Consider the following 20,478-nt stretch of genomic DNA (forward strand, 5'->3'; position numbering starts at 1 on the left):
GGGCTGGCTGGCATGTGGTGCTGGGGGATTGAACCGTGGTCCTTGGGCTTTGCTTAAGCTTAACTTGTTCTAAGTGGGTGCTTTAGACCACTGAGCCATCTCACCAGCCCAGATATTCTTATTCTTACAACACAGGTTTAACAATCCTTAAGAAAGACAGTATTAAGTCTGTCAACATTATATTGCATTAGAATCATAACATTTCATCCCAGCCCTTCGAAGAGTCATGCACAACATTTTATTCAAAAGGCATTTAGTCCATCTTCAAGATTTGCCAAAGTTCTGACAGTTTTGGTGTTCCTGAAAAGTCTTAAGTCCCAAGTATTTCTGAGATGTAAGGCAAACTCTTAGAAGCAAGCCCCTGTACAAATGAAAAGTTAAATACTTCCAACATTAAATGGCATAAAATAAACATTTTCATTCCAAAAGTTACAAATGGGAATACAAAAGAATAAGACCAAAGTAAGTTCAAAATTCAGCAGGGCAAATATTAAGTCCTGTAGTTTCAAGTCCAGCATCTAAAGCAATCTGTGGCAAATTGTGAGCTACATGTGGTTCTACCTCTATAGCACTCTTGGCCATAGCTCACACAGCTTCTCTCTTGGGCCTGCTTTGTTCTCTCCTTGCAGTTTTTCTTAGATGATCCACATTCCTGGTTTTCTAAACTTCTGGGGTCTTTTAGGATTCTCACTCGCAGCTTCACACACTGCCCTCTCAGGGGCACACTGCCTGCCCTCCCAGGCCTTTTATGAAATCTACGTGAAAGGCTTCTTAACCTTAGAACTCTTGCATTCTGCATGTACCTACAATCACATGGATGATGCCAGGGTACGCTGCCAGCTGCAGCAGTAGCCAGGTTTTCTTCTTTCTTGGTTGTAGGGGTTGAGTGCCTAGATTGCTGAGTATTCTGAATCTGATCTTGAGGAGGCTTGCTGCTTCTTTATTTAATTTAATTTTTAAATAATTTTATTGAGAAACAAATAGCAATGAGACATTTTCACCACCGATCACTAGCACATTTTCAATAATTAATACATTGCATATTGTTGTCTTAGTGGTTATTCATTATAAAAGATGCAGACATGATATCTTGCCTCAAACACTATTAGAACAAATCTCTCTATTCATTGAATTAAGAGAATGGAGCTGTATATCCATCCTATTTTGAGTATACAGATACAAAATGGTTGTTCATTTCTATCCCACTTTTTTGGTTAATTTTGTCAGGGAAGGGCATTCCGTTGTCGTTTAAATACTGTAGGTGCATGAATTCAGCAAAATATCCCAATATAGTCCAGTAGTCCATGATAGTAGTGGGTTTTCCATAAGACTGGCAGTGTATGAAGTTGTTGACTTGAGCCTTTTACAGCTCAGCATGTTTATATGGCTTTACTTTTTATACTTCGTTTTCATACTTTTCTGCTGGATGGTTAAGACCAAGATAAAGCACGACCTATATAACAAGAAATGTAACTGTTGTATTTAATAAGGTCAGTCAAATCCCCTCAGGATTTAACCTGAAACCCTGTACCGCAGTTTGTAGATCTTTTGTCAGTGTCAGCCATGTGGATGAGTCACGGCCATTGCTTGACCAGTTTGTTCTCTGTGAAAGCCCGAATGTTTTCTCTCTATGTGGCTCTCCTGAGGCACACTTTACATCATCAATCACTTTCCCTTGTGGCCCCATAATCTCCTTGATCAGAAAATTTGGGACACAACTGAGTTACAGGATGTTACAGTACAGGTTATCCTATGTTCTGAGTCCTCACTGACCTTGGAAGGCTAGGGCCAAAATGTTGGCTGTCTTGCAACCCTTCTTTTTCTCAAAATTTTGGTCTGCAAACCTAGGTTGTTAACCCTCCAGAAGAGAGGCTTATTATTGTTACCCTACAACATAGGCAGTTGAGCTTAACCTCACTATCTGTGTGGATATCAAACATCTTAGACATAACATGGAACAGGTATTTTCCATCAGGTATTGATATGCTAAACTTTGAGTCTCTCCAGAATATGAACAAAAAAGATTAAAAAGATAAAAATATTAAAAAAAATAAGAATAAGCATTTATATATTTTTACATAGTAATTTAGAAATCTAACAATATACAGCCTTGTAGCAGGACAGTCCTGTGACACTTTTTTTGGTCTCTTGAATTCATTTATTACTCTTTTTCTTAAACAAACATTTACTTGAGGGACAGTATGGCAGGAATTGGTATGTCATGACAAGCAGTACATAATTAAAAGACCAGAATGACAGGCATTTCAAGCATGTGCCTACCATTACACATTGCTATCCTCAGTGCAGTTGCTTAGTTCACAGGTATCAGTATATATAGTTAGTCAGGGAGATAGTCCTACCAATTAACTGCTAGTTTCAAAAACATGCTGAAGATTCTCAGGACCATTGCCTTTGGATACATGACAGGGGCAAAGTCATACATTTATATGCACAAGATGGGAAAGGCAATGACTTGCTGCTTCCTATGATGTCTTCAGGCCATCTTTTTCTTCTTTTTTTCTTTCTTTGGCAGAACCGGGGATTGAACTTAGGCCCTTGCACTTTCCAGGGAAGCATTTATTTTACTGAGCCATCTCCCTGGCCCCCATCTTTTCTACTCTCCTGTTTCTTCTCAACAATAGAGTTCTCTTCAGCTCTATCTTTGCAGTCCATCATAGCTTTACTGGAGCTTTCTGTCTAGGCAAACTCATATTTTAAATCATTCTGTTGGGCTCTTTGCTCTTGATTCTCAACATAGATCTGGCTAAAAGCCCCCAACAGTAGCCATGCTATAGCCTCAACATTTAACTGCCTTGAAATTTCTTTTGCCAGATTAATTAGTCCACCACCCTTAATCTCAGTCTCAGGTAAAGTCTCTGGACAGGAGCAAAATGCAGACACTTTCTGTCAAACTTTAACACACATTGTCTGGAGTCCAACAGCCAATGAATTCCTTCCCAGCAGAAACATCCCATACCTGCACTTTACTGACAGCCTTCTAGTCTTGACCTCTGGCCAGAATCTCCCATACGTAGCAGTGTAAGACTTTTTAGTGTGTCTGCTTCAGGTGACATCTCTGAATCTTTCCAAACTCTTCACACAAGTGATTTCCAAAGGCTTTTGAACCACATGGTCAGGTATAGTCACAGCTACCCCACACCTGGTACCAAATTCTGTCTTACTTTACTCTCCTTGCTGAAACAAAGTACCTGACACCCAAATGAAGAAGGAAGGTTTTATTTTTAAAGCTCACAGTTGGTGGAGGCTTTATTCTGTAATCAGCTGGCTCCAAGGCAGGGTGGAGTGGCACAATGGCAACAGTTAAGGCCACAGAAGACAGTAAAAGCAGCAAGAGTAAAGGAGGGGGGGCTCTTTTTTCCTGTTATGTTGTATATCTGCTAACTGCCATGCCCACACCATCTCCATGCCCTCCTCTTCCACAAGCTGAGAATGTTTATAAAGTAAGGACCCTGGCTCCCTGCTGAATGACTTAAACTTTTGAACTTCTCAAGTTGGCACAATAAACAACATCCTAGAGTGGTAAGGGCATGTCCTTCACAACCCAGGACGCAAAACTGCCGAATTACTTAGTAAAGCTTCTAGATTACCTAAGTTCACATACTATATCAACCATAACACCTGTATAAGAGATCTTTGCGAAAGGCAAGGTCATTAAGATTTTCTCGTAAGCTTTCTTAGAAAATAACTCAAAGGCTCCAAATGTAAGGATTTGACAAGGCTCAGGAACTCCTAATTACCCTGATTTGATTAGTACATGCTGTGTGCGTCTGTTGAGATATCACATGATACCCCATTAATATATGTAATTATTATATGCTAATAAAAATTTACAAACCCAAATGTGCTTTATAGATTGAGATTTTAGATTTATGTTTGCAATCTATTTTGAATTAGTTCTAATATGTGTGCTCCTTACAGAGCTTGTTTAACGTTTCCTCTGACAATATTATATCAAAACTTCTAAGTTGCTAAGTTAATGCTTGGAGTTTCATTTAATTTTAACTACGCTTATATGTATGTGTATGCACGTACTTATCCATTTATTCCTATGGAGTTGCAAATGAAAATGAAGGAGGTGTTGAGATTAGTTTGTGTTGATCTGAGCATGAAGAAAAGGCTAAACTCTAAATGAATGGCATAACCAATGTATGGAAATAGTAACTAATCTCTAGATCGGCTAGTTTGCTGGTTTGCATTGGTACTTTGTCAACAAGAAGGCTCCTCTTCCTCACCTGTCATCTTTGCCTCTTAGCAAGTATGAGAGATACTTCGTTTACCACAGTAGGCGGACAATGTACAGTGCTCTGGTACTGCTGCCTAGAAACTCATCTGCTGAGGGGGCAGTCATGGTCTCATGTAGACAGTCGGAGACATTGATTCTGTATGCTCTTGGCTCTCCACTCCAACCATCTGTACACATGTTGACATTGAGAGATGGGTGTTTACTCTGCAGGGCAGAAATATTTTGCACAATGAAAGCCCAGGAAGGTTTGTATCACACAGTTAAAACTAGTGAGAGAGGGGGCCTCAAGGGCCAAATTCATGTCTGTTGCCTGCATTCTCTACACTTGGGAAAATGATGCTGGATTCCCCCTGGCTGGAACAAATATTGGTAGGCTGCTGTCATCATGTGGTTTCCATGCTGGTGCCCCCACTGGCCTTGAGACCTGTAGGCCACACTGTGTCTGCCAAGATCAGCACTTCATGGTTTCTGTGCAAGGTTAACCAAACTTAAGTTGCTGCGTGGCTCTGTTATTTTCAATATTTTAGAGGGACAGTTCCTTTAATATGACTTTACTGACCGTCCATGGATGCTGGGCCTCAGACTTCTGCCAAATCTGATCTAAGTTGTTCTTTTTTTTTCTATCCAGTGGAGGCCATAGTGGAGTTTGACTACCAGGCCCAGCACGACGATGAGCTGACAATCAGCGTGGGTGAGGTCATCACCAACATCAGGAAGGAGGATGGAGGATGGTGGGAGGGACAGATCAACGGCAGGAGAGGTTTGTTCCCTGACAACTTTGTAAGAGTGAGTACAAAGCAAAACCCTTTTCCTGTCTCCTGTGTGGGGTGTGCTGAGCAAAGACTGTGGGGCACTTGAGGATGAACTGATGGGTATGGGGGCTGTGTTGAAAGCTTGATCTCCTAGGTGATATCAAGAAGAGTACATGCAGTTTTGCTCTTGACATCTGGAATACCTGTTTTGAAATGGCTTTTTAAAGGCCCAGAGTGCTAGCTTCCTAAACTCTGTGTCCCTTAGAAAAAGGCTTGAAGAATAGGAAGCTTGTTAAATTGTTTGATTTATGTACTTGTTTATTTGCTTCAAGAACATAAAAGAATTCTTCCCTTTTCTATTCCATGCAAAATAGAGGTGAAACTTAGTTTAGACCACTTATCTGAAGTGGCAATCAGTCTAAGTGCAGAATCTGAATTGTGTGATTTTTCCATCTTTGTATGTGTATTGCCTTTTTGACAGGAGCAATATTATTTTCCTCTACCTCATTAGGTCCATAAAGCATTGAACAAAATCTATTTGTTCAGTAAGGTTTTGAAAATTATACCCTTTGCAGAAGTCATCTAGGGCTTAATTACAAAAATGTAGCCCATTCACTTTAATAAATTACATATGGCACAGTTGTAAATGCTAGTTTGAATTGTGTTAAAAAAAGGATCACCTAGAGACTGTTTCTCATGGGAAATACTAACTAGGTCTAAAAGTCCCAGTGCCATATGATTTTTATCCAACATGCAAGAACTAATTGTCCTTGGTAGGAAGATCTGCGGGCAGAAATCTCTAAGTCCTTTGTGGTATCAGACCATACTTAGGAACATGCCTGGCTTGCGGGGTCAGGTAGTATGAGGGATCTTGGTTCCAGAGAAGCAGGTAGCCCCCTCAAAGGAGCAACAAGGGCTGGGTGGGAGGGTTTTTTGATAAAGGGTGTTGTTGAAAAATATGTGACCAGTCCCCAGCTTCCAGCTCTTGGGCCTTCTTGCTCTATCCTGTGAGACTTTTAAATCAGTAGGAATCTAGTTCAGTCTTTTCTTCAGGATCTTGCTACAGTTTCTTTTGTTTTTTGGTGTTCAGAAAAGTAAGAGTTTTGTTGGTGACACACTGGTAAACATTGCTTTCTGTAGTAGAAGGCATATAGCCCCCCACCCCCACCCCAAACTGTACTCGAATCAGTTCTCTAATTTCATGAGTAGGAAAGAATTACATCCTAGCCACCAGGGATTGACTCTGTTGATTTGTAAATGGGAGATATTTTTTTTTTTTTTGCCTTTCCAAACAAAACCTCCAGTTTTGGGAAAGGACTGTCTCTGAAGTTGAGCCAAATTCTACTGTAAAAGGAAGATTTTTCCAAACAAAAGGGGCAATTGTTGGAGTGAAGATGAATGAGAAAGGAAGGGTAAGAGGATTGTGGGAAAGAGAGAAGAGGACACTGGGAAGAAGAAGGGGGCTGTGGGAAAGAGAAGAGTGTAAGAAAGAGAAAGGCTAAGTCTGTGATGAAGGGTCTGCAGCAAGGGCTCTAGTTTTGAGAGCAGGCCTTCTTCTGAATTTCTTGAATGTGTCCTGTTGGCTCCCTATTTCAGACCACAAATCTACAGAATCCAAGAGCTGAATTGTAAAGCACTTATAAAACCCAGAAATGGTTTCAGTTCAAGGCTGGTGTACTACAAGGAATTGTGGAAGTTGGGAGGACAGTGACACGAAGGATTATGTCTCTGGCTTCCTGCCTGTGGGCTTGCCTCCAGCTGTGTCTCTGTTACTTTTCTCTCATTGCTGGGACAAAATACCCGACACCCAAAATGAAGGAAGGAAAGGTTTATTTAGCTTCCATTTTGTGGAGGTGTCAGTCCACAATCAGCTGGCTACAAGGCAGAGTGGCACATGGCAGAGGGCAGCAGTTCATGGTGGAGAAAACAGCAGAACAGCAAAAGCAAAGACAGGAGCAACGAGCAAGCCTCTCTCCCTTCCTTATCTTGTAATCAGGCTGTTCACTCCAGGGCATGTGTAGCGCTCACTTCCATAATCCTAGCATTGGGCCATGAGTCAGTCACACTCAAGAAGTGTGCCCCATGACTGCATGAGGATTTGGGGGGATGACTAGACACAAATCACAACAGGCTGCTGCCTGTGTCCTTCACCAGAAAGGTGGCTGTCCCCATCTAGTCCGCTTTCTGCTATGCTTCCTTTCATCTTCTCAGGTTATGGGTCTTTTTTGTCTCTAATCTTTGGATGTTGCCTAGGGTTTCTCTCAGTCACTTTAGAAAAGTCTCTTTATTAATCCTACCTCAGCTTATTCCAGTGTCAAAATGCTGTTTCCTTTTTAGAGCCAACTACCTCATCAGCTGCTCTGAGGTTTAAACAGCAGAGTACTATTGGCAGTTTCTTAGCACAGCGGTGGCCACCTGGTTGTGGTATGCCATTGATCCTCTCCTCAGGGCCCAGCTCCCTCTGCTCCTGCCATATCTGTTGTCAGCCTACCTTGGCCTGAGCCCTTGTCCCATGGAGAGACAGCCATGCTTTTGGTGGGTGGTTGTTCCACTGAGGATAGAGAGGATGTGGCAGGAACATCTGGGACTTCACTACTTGTGGTTGTTGCATTTGGCAGAGAAAGAAACTTCGATTCTTTCAGATGGCTGAGTCTATTTTCAAGTCTCCATCCTTAGGTCTATTATTGAAAATTCAGTAGGTGGATACAGTGGAGATAGCAATAACCAGAACTCCTGAGATTTCTAAAAGCAGAAAATGTGTCTTTGAGTAACAACAGATATGTTGGCATAGGTTTACCTTTGAAAGTGGCTGTGTGTATGTTTTATTTAGTTTGAGAATAACTTGTCGATGGATTGAATCAGACAGTTTTGTGGAATCCTGTCATTTATTGGTGTGCCTTTATGTTGATGTCATTACTGTTAGAGAGCCTGGCTTACGTATTTTGTTAATTTATTTATCAGACCCTTACTCAGTGTCCACTTGAGTGTACATGCCTGAAGTGTTAGCATTCACTGTCCACCTGAATTTGTCTTGGTTGTATCTTGGTCTCTTTAGGCAAGAATACTAGCTAGCTTTGAGCACCAGGCCATCCTGTTACATGATGCGTTCTTTGTCAGCTCTTGTGGTTCTGTCCCTTCTTTTAGTCCTGATTTATTTACTCTGTGGCAGAAGACTTTTCCTTTCATGTTTTTCCTATACCTCTTTCCTACCTGCTTTGGGAATATGTCTTCCTTTTTTTCTTTTCATTTTTAAAAAATGTATTTAGTACAGGGTCTCACTGCGCAGCTTGGACTTATAGTGATCCTCCTGTTTTCAGCCTCCCAAGTGCTGGGATTCCAGGTGTGTATCACCACACCTGAACTCGGTGGCCGGTTCCAGGTGTGTATCACCACACCTGAACTCAGCATGCCCGGGGGTGGGGCCGGTGCAGCATGTGGTACTAGGGCCAGAACCCTGGTTCCTGTGCTTGCCTAAGCAGGTGCTTAGTCGGCTGAGCTATGTCACCAGCACATGCTTTCCTTTATTTCTTTTCTTTTTAATTTTCATTTCAAGGTGAAATTTACCTAAAATGTGTAAGTCAGTAGTATGCGTGATGATCATTGTCCCATAAAAGCATTCCTCCGTAACTACTGTCCACATCAGTACTGTTGCTGTCTGTCAGAAAGTTCCACCCTATCCTATTTTTTTTTTTTTTTTTTTTTTTTTTTTTTTTTTTTTTTTTTTTTGCGGAGCCAGGGATTGAACTCAGACCCTTGCGCTAACCAGGGAAGCGCTTATTCTACTGAGCCGTCTCCCCGGCCCCTACCCTATCCTTTTTCAGTCATTCCTCTTCCTAGGTAATCAAGCTCATAGATTCATATTTCTTGCACTTGCCTTTCATGTAAATGGAGTCACACAATATGTAATTTTTCCCAAAGGTGGTATTATTATTATTATTTGGATTTTTGAGACAGGGTCTTGCTATGTAGTTCAGGCTGGCACTGAACTCATAGAGATCCTCCTGCCTCAGCCTCTTGAGTGCTGGGAACAATATGCATTTTTAATAGATGGCTTTTTCTTTTTTAAAAAAATTATTTCTTTATTTGGTACAAGGTCTGTCTACACATCTTGGATTAGTAGTGATCCTCCTGTCTCAGCCTCCACAGTGCTGGGATTATAGGCGTGTTCCATCACACCTAGTTTTGGTGGCTGGCACAGCATACAGTGACAGGGATTGAACCCGGGTCCTTGTGCTTGCCAGGCAGGCATTTAGACCACTGAGCTATCTTCCCAGCCCTACATGGCTCCTTTTGTGAAATAAAATATTGTTGCATATGTCAGTACTTTGTTCTTTTTGTATAGTATCCCACATAATGCATATGCCATTATGTTCTTGTCCATTTTCCTGTTGATGGGTATCTGGGTTGTTTTAATTTGGGGATTTTATAAAGATTCTGAATATTCCTGTGTGTCTTCTATGGTTATGTGCACGCATTTCTCATGTATATATATCTACTACCGGACTAGAACTGTGACCTCACCTTCAATCAAGGGTCTTTCTCTGTACAACGCTGTGGTCTCTATGAGGGGAAGGTGTCAATTTATGCTTGAATCTCTTGGATCCCATGAGCCACCTGAACTAATCACCCATAATCTTGGTGTCAGAGTAGCTGGCCTGTGCACATGGCCGGTGAAAAGTGTTGGCGCATAGAACTCAGTCTTGCAGGGACGACTGGATTGTTGAGCCCTGGAACTGTAGTGACTAATTCTTTTTTTTTTCTCTCTAGTCAAGGGAGGGAAATTTTATTCAGGCCCCAAGGCTGCAGGCCTTGGGCAGGTGGTGCCCTTCTGGACGAGGGGCTGACTGAGCTTTATTTGACCTTCTTCTCGGGGTGCAGGTTGTTGGTGTGGCCACACTTCTTCTTGCGGCAGTTGACAGCATGGGGGTGCAGGCGGGCATAACACTTGTGGCAGATCATCTTGTCACAGTTGTACTTTTGGGCAAGCTGGCGCAGGGATGGCTCGATGATCCCACCTCGCAGGCGAAGCACCAGGTGCAGGGTGGACTCTTTTTGGATGTTGTAGTCAGAGAGGGTCCGCCCATCCTCCAGGTATTTGCTGGCAAATACCAGATGCTGCTGGTCAGGTGGGATGCCCTCCTTGTCTTGGATTTTGGCTTTGACATTCTCGATGGTGTCACTGGGCTCAACCTCGAGGGTGATGGTCTTGCCCGTCAGGGTATTCACAAAGATCTGTATGTCTGTGTCTGCCGCTCGGCCGCCTCGTTGAAGAGACCTGTAGTGACTAATTCTTAAACTAGGTGCAGTGCACACCTGTAATTTCAGCACTATGGGAGTCCGAAGCAGGAGCGTCACAAGTTTGAACCCAGCCTGGGCAATTTAGCAACTTAGCAAAATCCTGTCTCAAAATAAAAAAAAAGAAAAAGAAAAAAAGGCTGATGATATAGCTCAGTGTGAAGGCTCTGGGTTCAACCCAGTATTAGAAAAAAAGAGATGGACTATTACATTAGTAAAACCACACAAATACAGAGCATCTATCTAAGTTTTGTTGAACTCAAAGAGGAAACTAGCAGAATAACAAAACTGATTGAGGATATGAAAAACTGATTAAAAAAACCAGTGGAAAAAAGAATGCTCATGTAAAGTTGCACTTAGATTTGAAACTGGTTTCCTACCTTGGGAGCTATTTAATCGCACCAGAAAAGAATAGCATACCTTACCACTTTTTTGTTATCTTTTATAGGGTTGTAAAATTTTCCTTAAAAAGTTTTTGTTAAATTATACTTCCAGAGAGGTTGATGACTCTGGGGTGACTTACTAGAAATTGCATTAGCATGATATTAGGCCATACAAGCATCCTTTTGCCCTAATCCCAAATTCTGTATTTTTCCTGAATAGACCATTATAGACCATAATGTAGAAAACAATAATAGGAAAAACTTAGAGGAATCTTCAAAGTCATTTAGTTAAAAAATATGGCTGCCCTTGGGGAATTTGTATTGCCATATAAATTGAAAGACACCTATTTTAGACAGATGTGGGCGCTGTGTATTTAATTACCAGTATCTTGCTTTTAAAATCTTACTATGGGATCCAGAGAAGGATTTTGAAAAGGATCGATAAACAGCCTGTTTCTAGGTTCATCTGACCTGGGCCCACAGATACACACTTTTTAATGACCAGTCGGATGATTTTGAAAAAGAAAACAGACAACGTGGCTTGGGTTGCCATGCGTCTGCCAGCCAGCACTTGGAGGAGACGTTGGGTAAAGTACAGTGAGACCCAGAACCAACTCCCCACAACATATGTGCTCATCATGTACTGTAAACATGCAGTAATAAAAATAAAAATTAAAGAAGATAAAATGTAAGTGTCTTTTACCAAAAAAAGACCCAGGCCCTTGACATTTTGTAGTTCACAAACAGAATGTAGAAAGCAGGAAGCTGTGGGAGGGGTTAAAAGAATATGCTTGCTGATCTTTAAATGCATCTAATACAGTCTGTGAGGAAGTGAGCTGTTAGCTTGTTTCTGTATGTGTTAGGTAGAAGTACGTTTTACAAGTTGCTTGCTCTGTTGTTGAAGGTTGAACTGTGTTTACTTGTAACAGCTTGCTCTCCGGTTCTCTCAGCTGGGTTTTTAGACCTCTGTTTGGCATAGTCAGAGCCAATTTTTGTATTTGTGTGGACTGGTTGGTGTTTTTTAAATGAAGGACATGAAAGGGCAGTGGTTGGTATACTTGCGCCACTCCAAGGTAAAGCTCACATTTACAGCGCTGCTTTATGAAAGAGTCACATATTTACTGTGGCAAGTAAAAAGATTTCCAGCTTGTTCCATATTCAAAGATTTTAACGTGGATCTCCTTTATCAGATTTCACTTTTCTTTAAACTTTTGACACAAATGCCATTAATTTTATGAATATGGATGATTGTTTTCAAGATACTTGTCACTTTGGAAAAGGTATCAGCAATGTTTCCAGTGTGTTTTATGGCATGCAGAGCCTCTTCCTCACAGCAGGTAGCTGTAGCTGTGATGTGCTTGGGTGTGCGGCCGTGTGTTGTATTCAGGAACATTTGCTGGGTGTTGTAAGTGCAAGAGACCCATTGAATGGAATCATCATTTTTTTTTTTAGTTTAATTCCTAGGATGATGCTTGTAAATTGCCTAAGGTGTGTCACTTTATCGTTGGTATTTAGAACCCTTAGGAAATGGCAACTTCTCAGAAGTGTCTTCTAGGTGTGGCTGGTTTTTGGGTTTTGAGTCTGTTTATTTTTTATGTATTCAGTGCAGTGTCTACAGGGTCTACAGGGTCAGACTCACAGTGATCCTCCTGTTTTCAGCCTCCCAAGCGCTGGGATTACAGGCACACACCATCACGCCCAATCTCAATTCCCATCTCAGAGTGCCTTGAGGGTGGGGCTGGTACAGCTTGCCAGAGATTGAACCCCGGCCACTGCGCTCTGCCTCAGCAGGTGATTTAGTCCGCTGAGCTATCTGGCCAGCCCTGGGGTTTTGAATCTGTTGCAAGATCCTATGTCTTCAATTTGTTTGGGATAAGAAGTTGCTTCCTGTTTGGCCTAACCCCTGGTTCTTTGTGACTGTGCCACAGTATTTTTTATGACCCTTAGGCAATCTCAGTCTTACAATAGCAGGAAGAATAGTTGGTAAGAAGTATTATGCCACTTTGGCTAAAGTGGTATAAGGGGTTAGGGAAAAAATAGAGGAATACAAGAACAGGAAGAGATTAGAAGCAAGGTTGGAGGACACAGGTGGATCACTCAAACTTTGGGAAACTGGCGCAGAAGATGGGAGGGAAAGAGAAAAGGAAGAAATAAAAGGAAGAACAGAACAACAACCATAGAGAATCTAGAAACCACATTCACATATATCAAAACAAGATCAAAAATGGAGAAAAACAACAACAACAAGCAAGCAAGAAGGGGTGTGGAGAAAAAAGTCCATTTCCAGGTTTGTCACTGCTGTCAGTGGTAGACAGTGTGTGGACACAGAATCCAGATCTGGGTTGATTTATCCCAGCAAAGCAGTGGTAGTGGATAATCTCAGCGAGGTTGCACCTTTATTTCTGCTGAAGTCTAGACAGGATTCTGGCTGGGCAGCTGAGGCCATACTTGTTCAGCTTGCAGCAGCCAGTTCACCTTCTGCAGGCTTCTGCTCAACTGGGAGACACTAGGTGGATCCTGCAGCTGCTCTGATTGTGAACTCTGCCAGCCTCTTTTGAAGACAGCCAATTGTTCTCTCTCACTGGACGACTGAGCTCTCAGCACTCACTGCCAGCTAGTGCAGTCCTTCACGTCCACCACGCCCCTCCACTGCTGTGTCTCTCTGTGGAGGCCTCTGTGGTTGCCAGTAGTCACTGTGTGTCTCCAGGTTTGAGCTGTTCCTCTCACGCAGTGAGTCCCATCTCAGGGAGAAGGCACCACTGGCTACCTCATTTGTTGAAGTTTCTCCCTTTGTGTTCCTCTTGGTCTTCAGTTCATGCTTTAGGTCCTTTCTGGGTCCAGCGGACCCACTTCCCTCCTTCTTGTCTTCCTCACATTGCTGTGTTCCAGCATCAGGAGGGTGACTTTCAGAGAGGCTCTTCCATTGTTGTTCATGACTCTGCCATCTTTCCAGAAGTCTGGAATCATCACGACAAGTGTAATTTCTCCCACAGGATGAGTTTTAGAACTTGAGTCCTGGCCTTGAGTCATTCTGTGCTCTAGAGAGCATGTGTTAGACATTCTTCTAAAGATGTTCAACAAACGTGTTCCTAAGTAAAAAAGCTAATTAAATTTTTGAGTGGATTCATCAAACAAATGTACTAAATGAACCCTGAACTGCTTTTTTTTTTTTTTTTGGCAGAACCGGGGATTGAACTCAGGCCCTTGCGCTTGCCAAGGAAGCACTTATTTCACTGAGCCATCTCCCCGGCTCCCTGAACTGCTTTTTAAATTTATTTTTTAATTTAATTTTGAACAGTATAAACAAAAGCAAAAACAAATAGCAGATGCAAAGACAGAAACAGGGTAATATACAATACATATGTTACACATTTTCAAATCAAGAATAGCAAATTAATTTAAAATATATTTTATTTATTTGGTATAGGGTCTCACTATGCAGCTCAGACTTGTATTGATACTCCTGTCTCAGCCTCCCTAGCACTCTGGTTGATTACATGTGTGTACCACCATGTCTGGCTTCAGTGGCCCACAATAGCAAACCCAGGGCTGGCACAGCATGTGGTACTGGGTATCGAACTTAGGTCCTTGCACTTGCCAGTTAGGTGCTTAGACCACTGAGCTATCTCCTCAGCCAACAAACTGGCTTTCTGAGCTCCAATTTCTGTGATACTTTGTGTAATAATAATAGCCACTTATAGTAGGTTCACTGGCGGCTTGGTTCTGTGTATATTATCTGCCTGTGTCTGTATAATAGCCAAAATTTATTGAACCCTTTCTGTATGTGCCAGGCAGGAAGGAGGCTAAGTCATCTATGTGTTTCATTTCATTAAATCTTTATACCACTTTATGGCAAAGGTACTGATTTTTATCATGTTCATTTTTAGAAGAGACAGTGGAGGCATATCAAGGTAAAAGGACTTCTTCAAGTCATAAGTTAGTGAGAAGCAGACAGATTACTAGTGATAGGTGTTTTTAGGTGATCAGCACAGCAGAGAAGCGGGCAGAAGGAAAAAGGGAAAGGGGATTTATTTTCTTTGAGGACATGTGAGAGAATGTGGGGAAGGATGAGAAATTTTTTCTCTCTTGACTAGACGAAGGGAGGTGGAGGCTTTTATGGCCTTTTACCGGGGGAGGGGTTTGAAGGGCATGTTTAGATATACCTGAGGAGCTGATTGGGGGTCTTCCCTGAGGTGGCAGGAAGGGTGAAAGTAAACTATGTCCTGGGCTAAGTTGGAGAAGAAGGGGGAGGTGGTCCTGGGATCATAGCACTTTGTGTTAAGGGCATCGGCCATATGAGATAACCACCACAATGATTTTAGCAATTCATACTAGGGCCCGAACCTACCAACTAGAACCAGCAGGCTTTGGCACTTGAGCTCCATCAGGCAGCATTTTCTGGGTATATGATTTGTCTAGAGAGCAGTAAGCCCCTTGTCATGATCAACTGCTGGATTAGGCCTCCTCTGAGTGTCCTATCAGGTGGTCGAGGTTATTAACTTACTTTCTGAATTTTAGAAAATTCTCTTCAGAAGTCAGTTTTTCTAACTCAAAGGGTAGCTCTTGCCTAGATTTACGGGCTTGTACTATTGTTCCTACAAATTGGTAAAGCAAGGGAATTAGGGAATTACTTTGTTTTTATCTATTTGCAAGCAAACATCATTTTGAGGGTGCTCAGGATAGGCTTTTTCAGAAGGAGTATGCCTCTTCTATCAGTAGTAGATAATTCAGATGTGTGACTATTGATGGTTCCTCATCCATATGGCCAGCAAAAGCAATCAATTCCAATTCAAGTATGTTAGTTTATTTTTGTAGAGTCCTAAAACTAACCAAAAGAACCTCTTAGACACCATTATGAGAAATGTTACTCCAAGTAGGGTCTGGTGTGATTAGGGACAAGCGTCTGACCAGTGAGAGCCCACAACATTTGGTGCCTTCTTTAGGCTTTGTAACTGCTACTGTGCAGGAAGGGGTGTGTGTGTCTTGTGATTCAGGAGAGCTATGACCTCGGTAAATTTTAATCCCCTGACCAAGTTGATTGTGGTGATTATGTATAATGCAATCTTATTTTCTTAATGACAAAATTATCACAGCTTAGAAAGGGACTTTGGGATCCTGTGTTTTAACCCCCAGCTTTCTAGCAGATTAAAATCTAAACCATCTGGATGTTGTTGTGATAATAACTTGTGAGTTGTGGGGTTTGCACTGAGGACTCTGCCAGTGGTTGGTGATCTGGCTCTGCTCTGGCAGTGCTGCATTTTGAGAGTTTTGGGAAAAAGCAGGCACTGGATAAAAGGCTTAGAATATTTTAGAAAGCTTAGGCAATTCTGCTGCTTGATATAACTCGGGCAGTCACTTTGTACTGTGGCATTGCTAGGCAGCAGCATCATTTACACCTGCTGTCTTTTCTCAGCAACATGGGTTGGTAGCCAGTGATCTAGATTTGACAATACTAGAATGTTATTTTAAAAGTAGCTTTATGTATACATGAATATATGAGGAAATATAATGATGCTGGGAATTGTAAAATAAAAGTCTGCAGATACATGAAGAACATAGTAATAGCTAAACAGTGCTCAATTTAAGTTCACTAGAATCAGTACATTCTAGTTGCAGACTCTGGACTAAATAATTGATTCCATTCTACTCCTTACCCAGTGTAGTGAGGTGGGCAGAACTTCTAGGAATGGTTTTCAAATATCCCCACAATATGAATGTGATGAGCTGCCACGCTAGTGATTGTATTGTTATGTAACGCACAGACCCTAAGCAGGGAGGTTCTGCAGGCCAGAGTAATAATAACTGAGCTCTTCTGAGAACTTTCTCTGCCTGCTGGTAGAAGAGGAAGTCAGGGAGATTCAAAGATTGAGGACCTTTGTGCTTTGAAGAAGGAGGGGTCACATGAGTACTGGGAACCTATAGGAGCAGAGAACTGGACTTGACTGGCAGCCAGAAAAGAAAAACAGACCTCAGAACTATAGCCACTAGTATTCTGCCAAAACCCCGAGTGAACTTAGAAGTGGGTTATTCTCACAAGCCTCTAGATAAAAGTCCAGACTGATTGCTATCTTGTGAGACCGTAAGTGATCATAGAATCCTGTTGAGTCTACCAGGATTTTTAACTTATGGAACTGTGAGATAATAAAGAGGTGTTGTTTTAAGTTATTTCATTGCATGTCCTGAAATGCGTGTAGCAAATGGTCTAGGGTTCAGCTCTGTCTGTGGACAGCTTGTCAGTGGAGGCTGAGTGAGGAATATGCACATCTGTACCTTGCGTGGTGGCACCAGGCAACCTATGGCACCTCTATCTTTATCTGCTTGGGCACAGGAATTTTGGGTTTCTTCTATTCTCTTGTGCTCCCCATAAGCAATATTATTTTATTTTTCCTATGAGCAGTATTATGTAGCTTATCCTCACCCCTGTACTGGACAGCAGGAAAGAGCTGGAAGAGGAAGGAGCTTGGCTCATTAAACTTGCATAGAAGTCCTTGGAAAACTCCTGACTCACCCACACATGAATTTGATAGAATTAACATGCCCAAACACTTAAGAAAACTAGAAACTTAAGTGTGGAATACTAAGTAGGTTTGCAGAATGACCGCTGAGTAACACAAATGAAGCAGGCTGGAAGAACATTGCGAAGGCTCTAGGTGCTAAACTGTCATTGGACCTACAGCCTACAAATGTAGCCCAAGACCTGCACGCTTAATCTAGGCAGAGTAAGACTGCCTGCTAAAATTAAAATAGGATCTAGAGGGGCCAGGGAGATGGCTCAGTGGAATAAGCGCTTCCCTGGCAAGCGCAAGGGCCTGAGTTCAATCCCCGGTTCCACAATAAATAAATAAATAAATAAATAAATAAATAAATAAATAAAAATAGGATCTAGGATCTGGAGTGTAGGGTGATATAGTTCCCAGTACTGAAAAAAAAAAAATCCAGAGTATCGTAATAAAATGTCTAAGGGCATGATGAAACACTTGCTACACAAAGAAAAAGAAAATCACAACTTGAATAAGAAAAGGCAATTGACAGGTACCAACACTGAACAGATTTTTTTTTGTTCTTTTTAGTACTAGGAATTGAACTCAGGACCTTGTGCTTGGTAGGCAGGCTCTGTGCCACTGAGCTCTACCTCCAGCCTGAGATTTTGAAGCTTCCATCATTAAAATGCTGTAAAAAGCAATTATACCTAACAAACAAAAGAAACAGCAGAAAATCTCAGCAAATAAATAGAAAATATGAAAGGTAAGAATTGTAGAATTGAAAACTAGCCAAATTAAAAAGCTTACGGAATGAGCTCAATAGTAAATTAGATATGACCTGTGGAACATCAGTGAATTTGCAAATGGATTAATAAAATTCACTCAATCTGAAAAATAGAAAGTGATCTGTGAACAAAATGAATGTAGCCTTAGAGACCAGTGGAATAGTAATCTAAGAGCTAACATTGTGTCATAAGATTCCAGAAGGATAAGAAGGATATGGGGATCAAAATACTCAAATAAATAATGGTTTCTCAAACATGGAAAAAGGCATATGTCTTTCAGAATTGAGTTGAACAAAATCTGAACAGGATAAATGCAATGAAATCTGTATAAAGTTATACCATAAATATAAAGACAAGATGAGCATAGTGGTGCACTTCTGTAATCCCAGTACTCTGGGAGTCCGAGACAGGATGACTGCAAGTTTAAGCTCACCCTGGACAATTTAGTGAGTTAGAAAGACTCCATCTTGAAATTAAAAATAGAAGGATTGGGGATGTATCTTAGGGTGAAGGCTTTGGGTTTAACTCCACATACAAAAATAAGACGGAAAAAGTATCCAGAGAAAATCATTACATTACCTACAGGGAAGGATGATTTAAATGAAAGCAAATTTATCACAAAATTATGCCGTACAGAAGGAAGTACATAACATTCTCAAGTTCTGAAAGAATAGTCATCTCTAAATTCTGCATTCTTCAGGAATGAAGAGAAAAAAATACTCTCTAATGAAGGAAAACTAACAGAATTTGTCAGTAGCAGACTACATTTAAGCAGGCATAAAGAAAATTCTCTAGGTTAGGTATAGCAAAGCAACAAAGGAGAGAGCAACGAGAGAGGGAGGGAGGGGCTGGGGGGAGAGAGAGAGGAAGAAGGATGAGGAGGGGGAGGAAGAGGAGGAAGAAGAGGAAGAAAAGGTGGAGGAAGAGGGGGAGGAGAAAAGACAAAAAGAGAAAGACAAGCCTTTTTCTGCCCCTTATATTGTATCCAATCTATGAGGATTAGGGTGGTGCCAACTCAATCAGTGGACTGATCCAGCAATTCCTCACCCTTAATGCCAGCATTGCACTATGAATCAATCAACACACTCTAGTGTCAGCTGCCTCCACAGAAACCAGACAACCCCGGGAGGCGTTGGTGGGGGGTGCATCTAAACACAAATCATAACAGGGATCTAGGGAAAAGGGCCTTTGAGCAGAGAGAGTAACATGTGCAAAGGCCCTGGGGAGAGGAAGTCCATGATACGCTGACAAAGCAAGAGACCAGTGTGCCTCTAGAGGGGGAGATGCAGTTAGAATTACATGGCTCTAGGTGGGGCAGCACCACCATCCAGACTGAGATGAGACATAATTAGAGTAGTTCCCGCAAAGGAGTGATGTGATCAGAGCTGTAACAGGTTCCCTCCGGTTGCTGTGTCAAGAGCAGACTGACTACCAGGGGCCAGGGTGGAAGCAGGAAGAAGAGTTTGAGGCTATTTGGGAAAGCCAGGGGTGGTAGTGGGAGCAGTGAGCAGCTTTCAGATTTCTGAAAGCAAAGCCAACAGGATTTGTTGCTAAGACCAGCTTTGTGGTAGGAGAAGGGGGAGGGAGAAAAAAATGCTAAGGATTTTGTACTGAGCACCTGGACGGGATTCAGCAGCTGGATCCAGACTAGAGAAAGGAATTTGTGTAGCCATTCTGCTGGGGCAGAGGCCTGGGCCCAGGCCTACCCAGGACCATCTCAGGCTCAGCAGCTTATACCTAGGAGTGGGATGGCTGCTTTTCTTATCTGTCACCCCATGATGCGGGATGATACACGTGGAACAACTTAGAGTGGTGTTTGGTATGCGTTAACCAGTCAACACGTATCAGTTACTAACAGAAATATGAAGTCACTCTGAGATACTGGGAAAATTCTTGGTGTTTGTCACTTGAGTACCCTTGGATATGGGTGCTACGAAGAAGTTGGGAGTACAGGAAGTTTATTTGGGGGAGTTTAGGGGATATGTTCCATGAAAAATGAAAGGCAGAGGAGTGGGGTGGGCAGAGGCTCATGGGCTGTGATGCCCATTGATGGCAGCTAGCCTACTAAAGAGCTCCTGAGCGAATGTTGCCCCTACAAGAAAAGGGGAGATGTTGGTCAGAGGGTACAAAATAAGATCAATAAATTCTGCACATCTAGTTAATAGTAATGCTTTGCATAATACTTGAAATTTGTTGAGTAAATCTTAAGTGTTCTCACCATACAGGAGTAACTTTGAGGTGGTAGACATGCTGATAATTACATTTCACAGTGTAACTATGTATCAAATCATGTTATACACCTTATATAAATATAGCTTTTATTTGCTCATGTCTCAGTAAAGCTGCAAAAAGAATAAATAGAGCTCTCTGAGCTCTAGTACCCCCTCCCCAGGTCAGGAACTAGTGAGGGCTTGTTTATGCTGAAGGCTATGTGTTTCTCTTTGCAGGACAAATGGACAGTGTGCCTCTCGGGGTGCCTGGGTGGCACTGGGTTTCACTTTAGTTTCTTATATTACC

At 41.9% G+C, this 20,478-nt stretch overlaps 1 protein-coding gene and 1 pseudogene across 2 annotated transcripts in view; one reads left to right on the forward strand and one right to left on the reverse strand.

Annotated features, from left to right (window-relative positions):
• The window catches only part of Sh3kbp1 (SH3 domain containing kinase binding protein 1), a 342,524-nt gene that overhangs the window by 48,963 nt on the left and 273,083 nt on the right, over positions 1-20,478 (forward strand). For both annotated transcript variants that reach the window (XM_023709017.1, XM_004625662.3), the window contains exon 2: positions 4,893-5,050. In XM_023709017.1, coding sequence (XP_023564785.1) covers positions 4,893-5,050 — 158 coding nt within the window. The remainder of the gene's footprint in view (positions 1-4,892; positions 5,051-20,478) is intronic.
• Positions 9,851-13,661, reverse strand: LOC105741306 (annotated as a pseudogene).

Source organism: Octodon degus, unplaced genomic scaffold, assembly GCF_000260255.1.
Source record: "Octodon degus isolate 3935 unplaced genomic scaffold, OctDeg1.0 scaffold00010, whole genome shotgun sequence".
NCBI lineage: Eukaryota > Metazoa > Chordata > Mammalia > Rodentia > Octodontidae > Octodon > Octodon degus.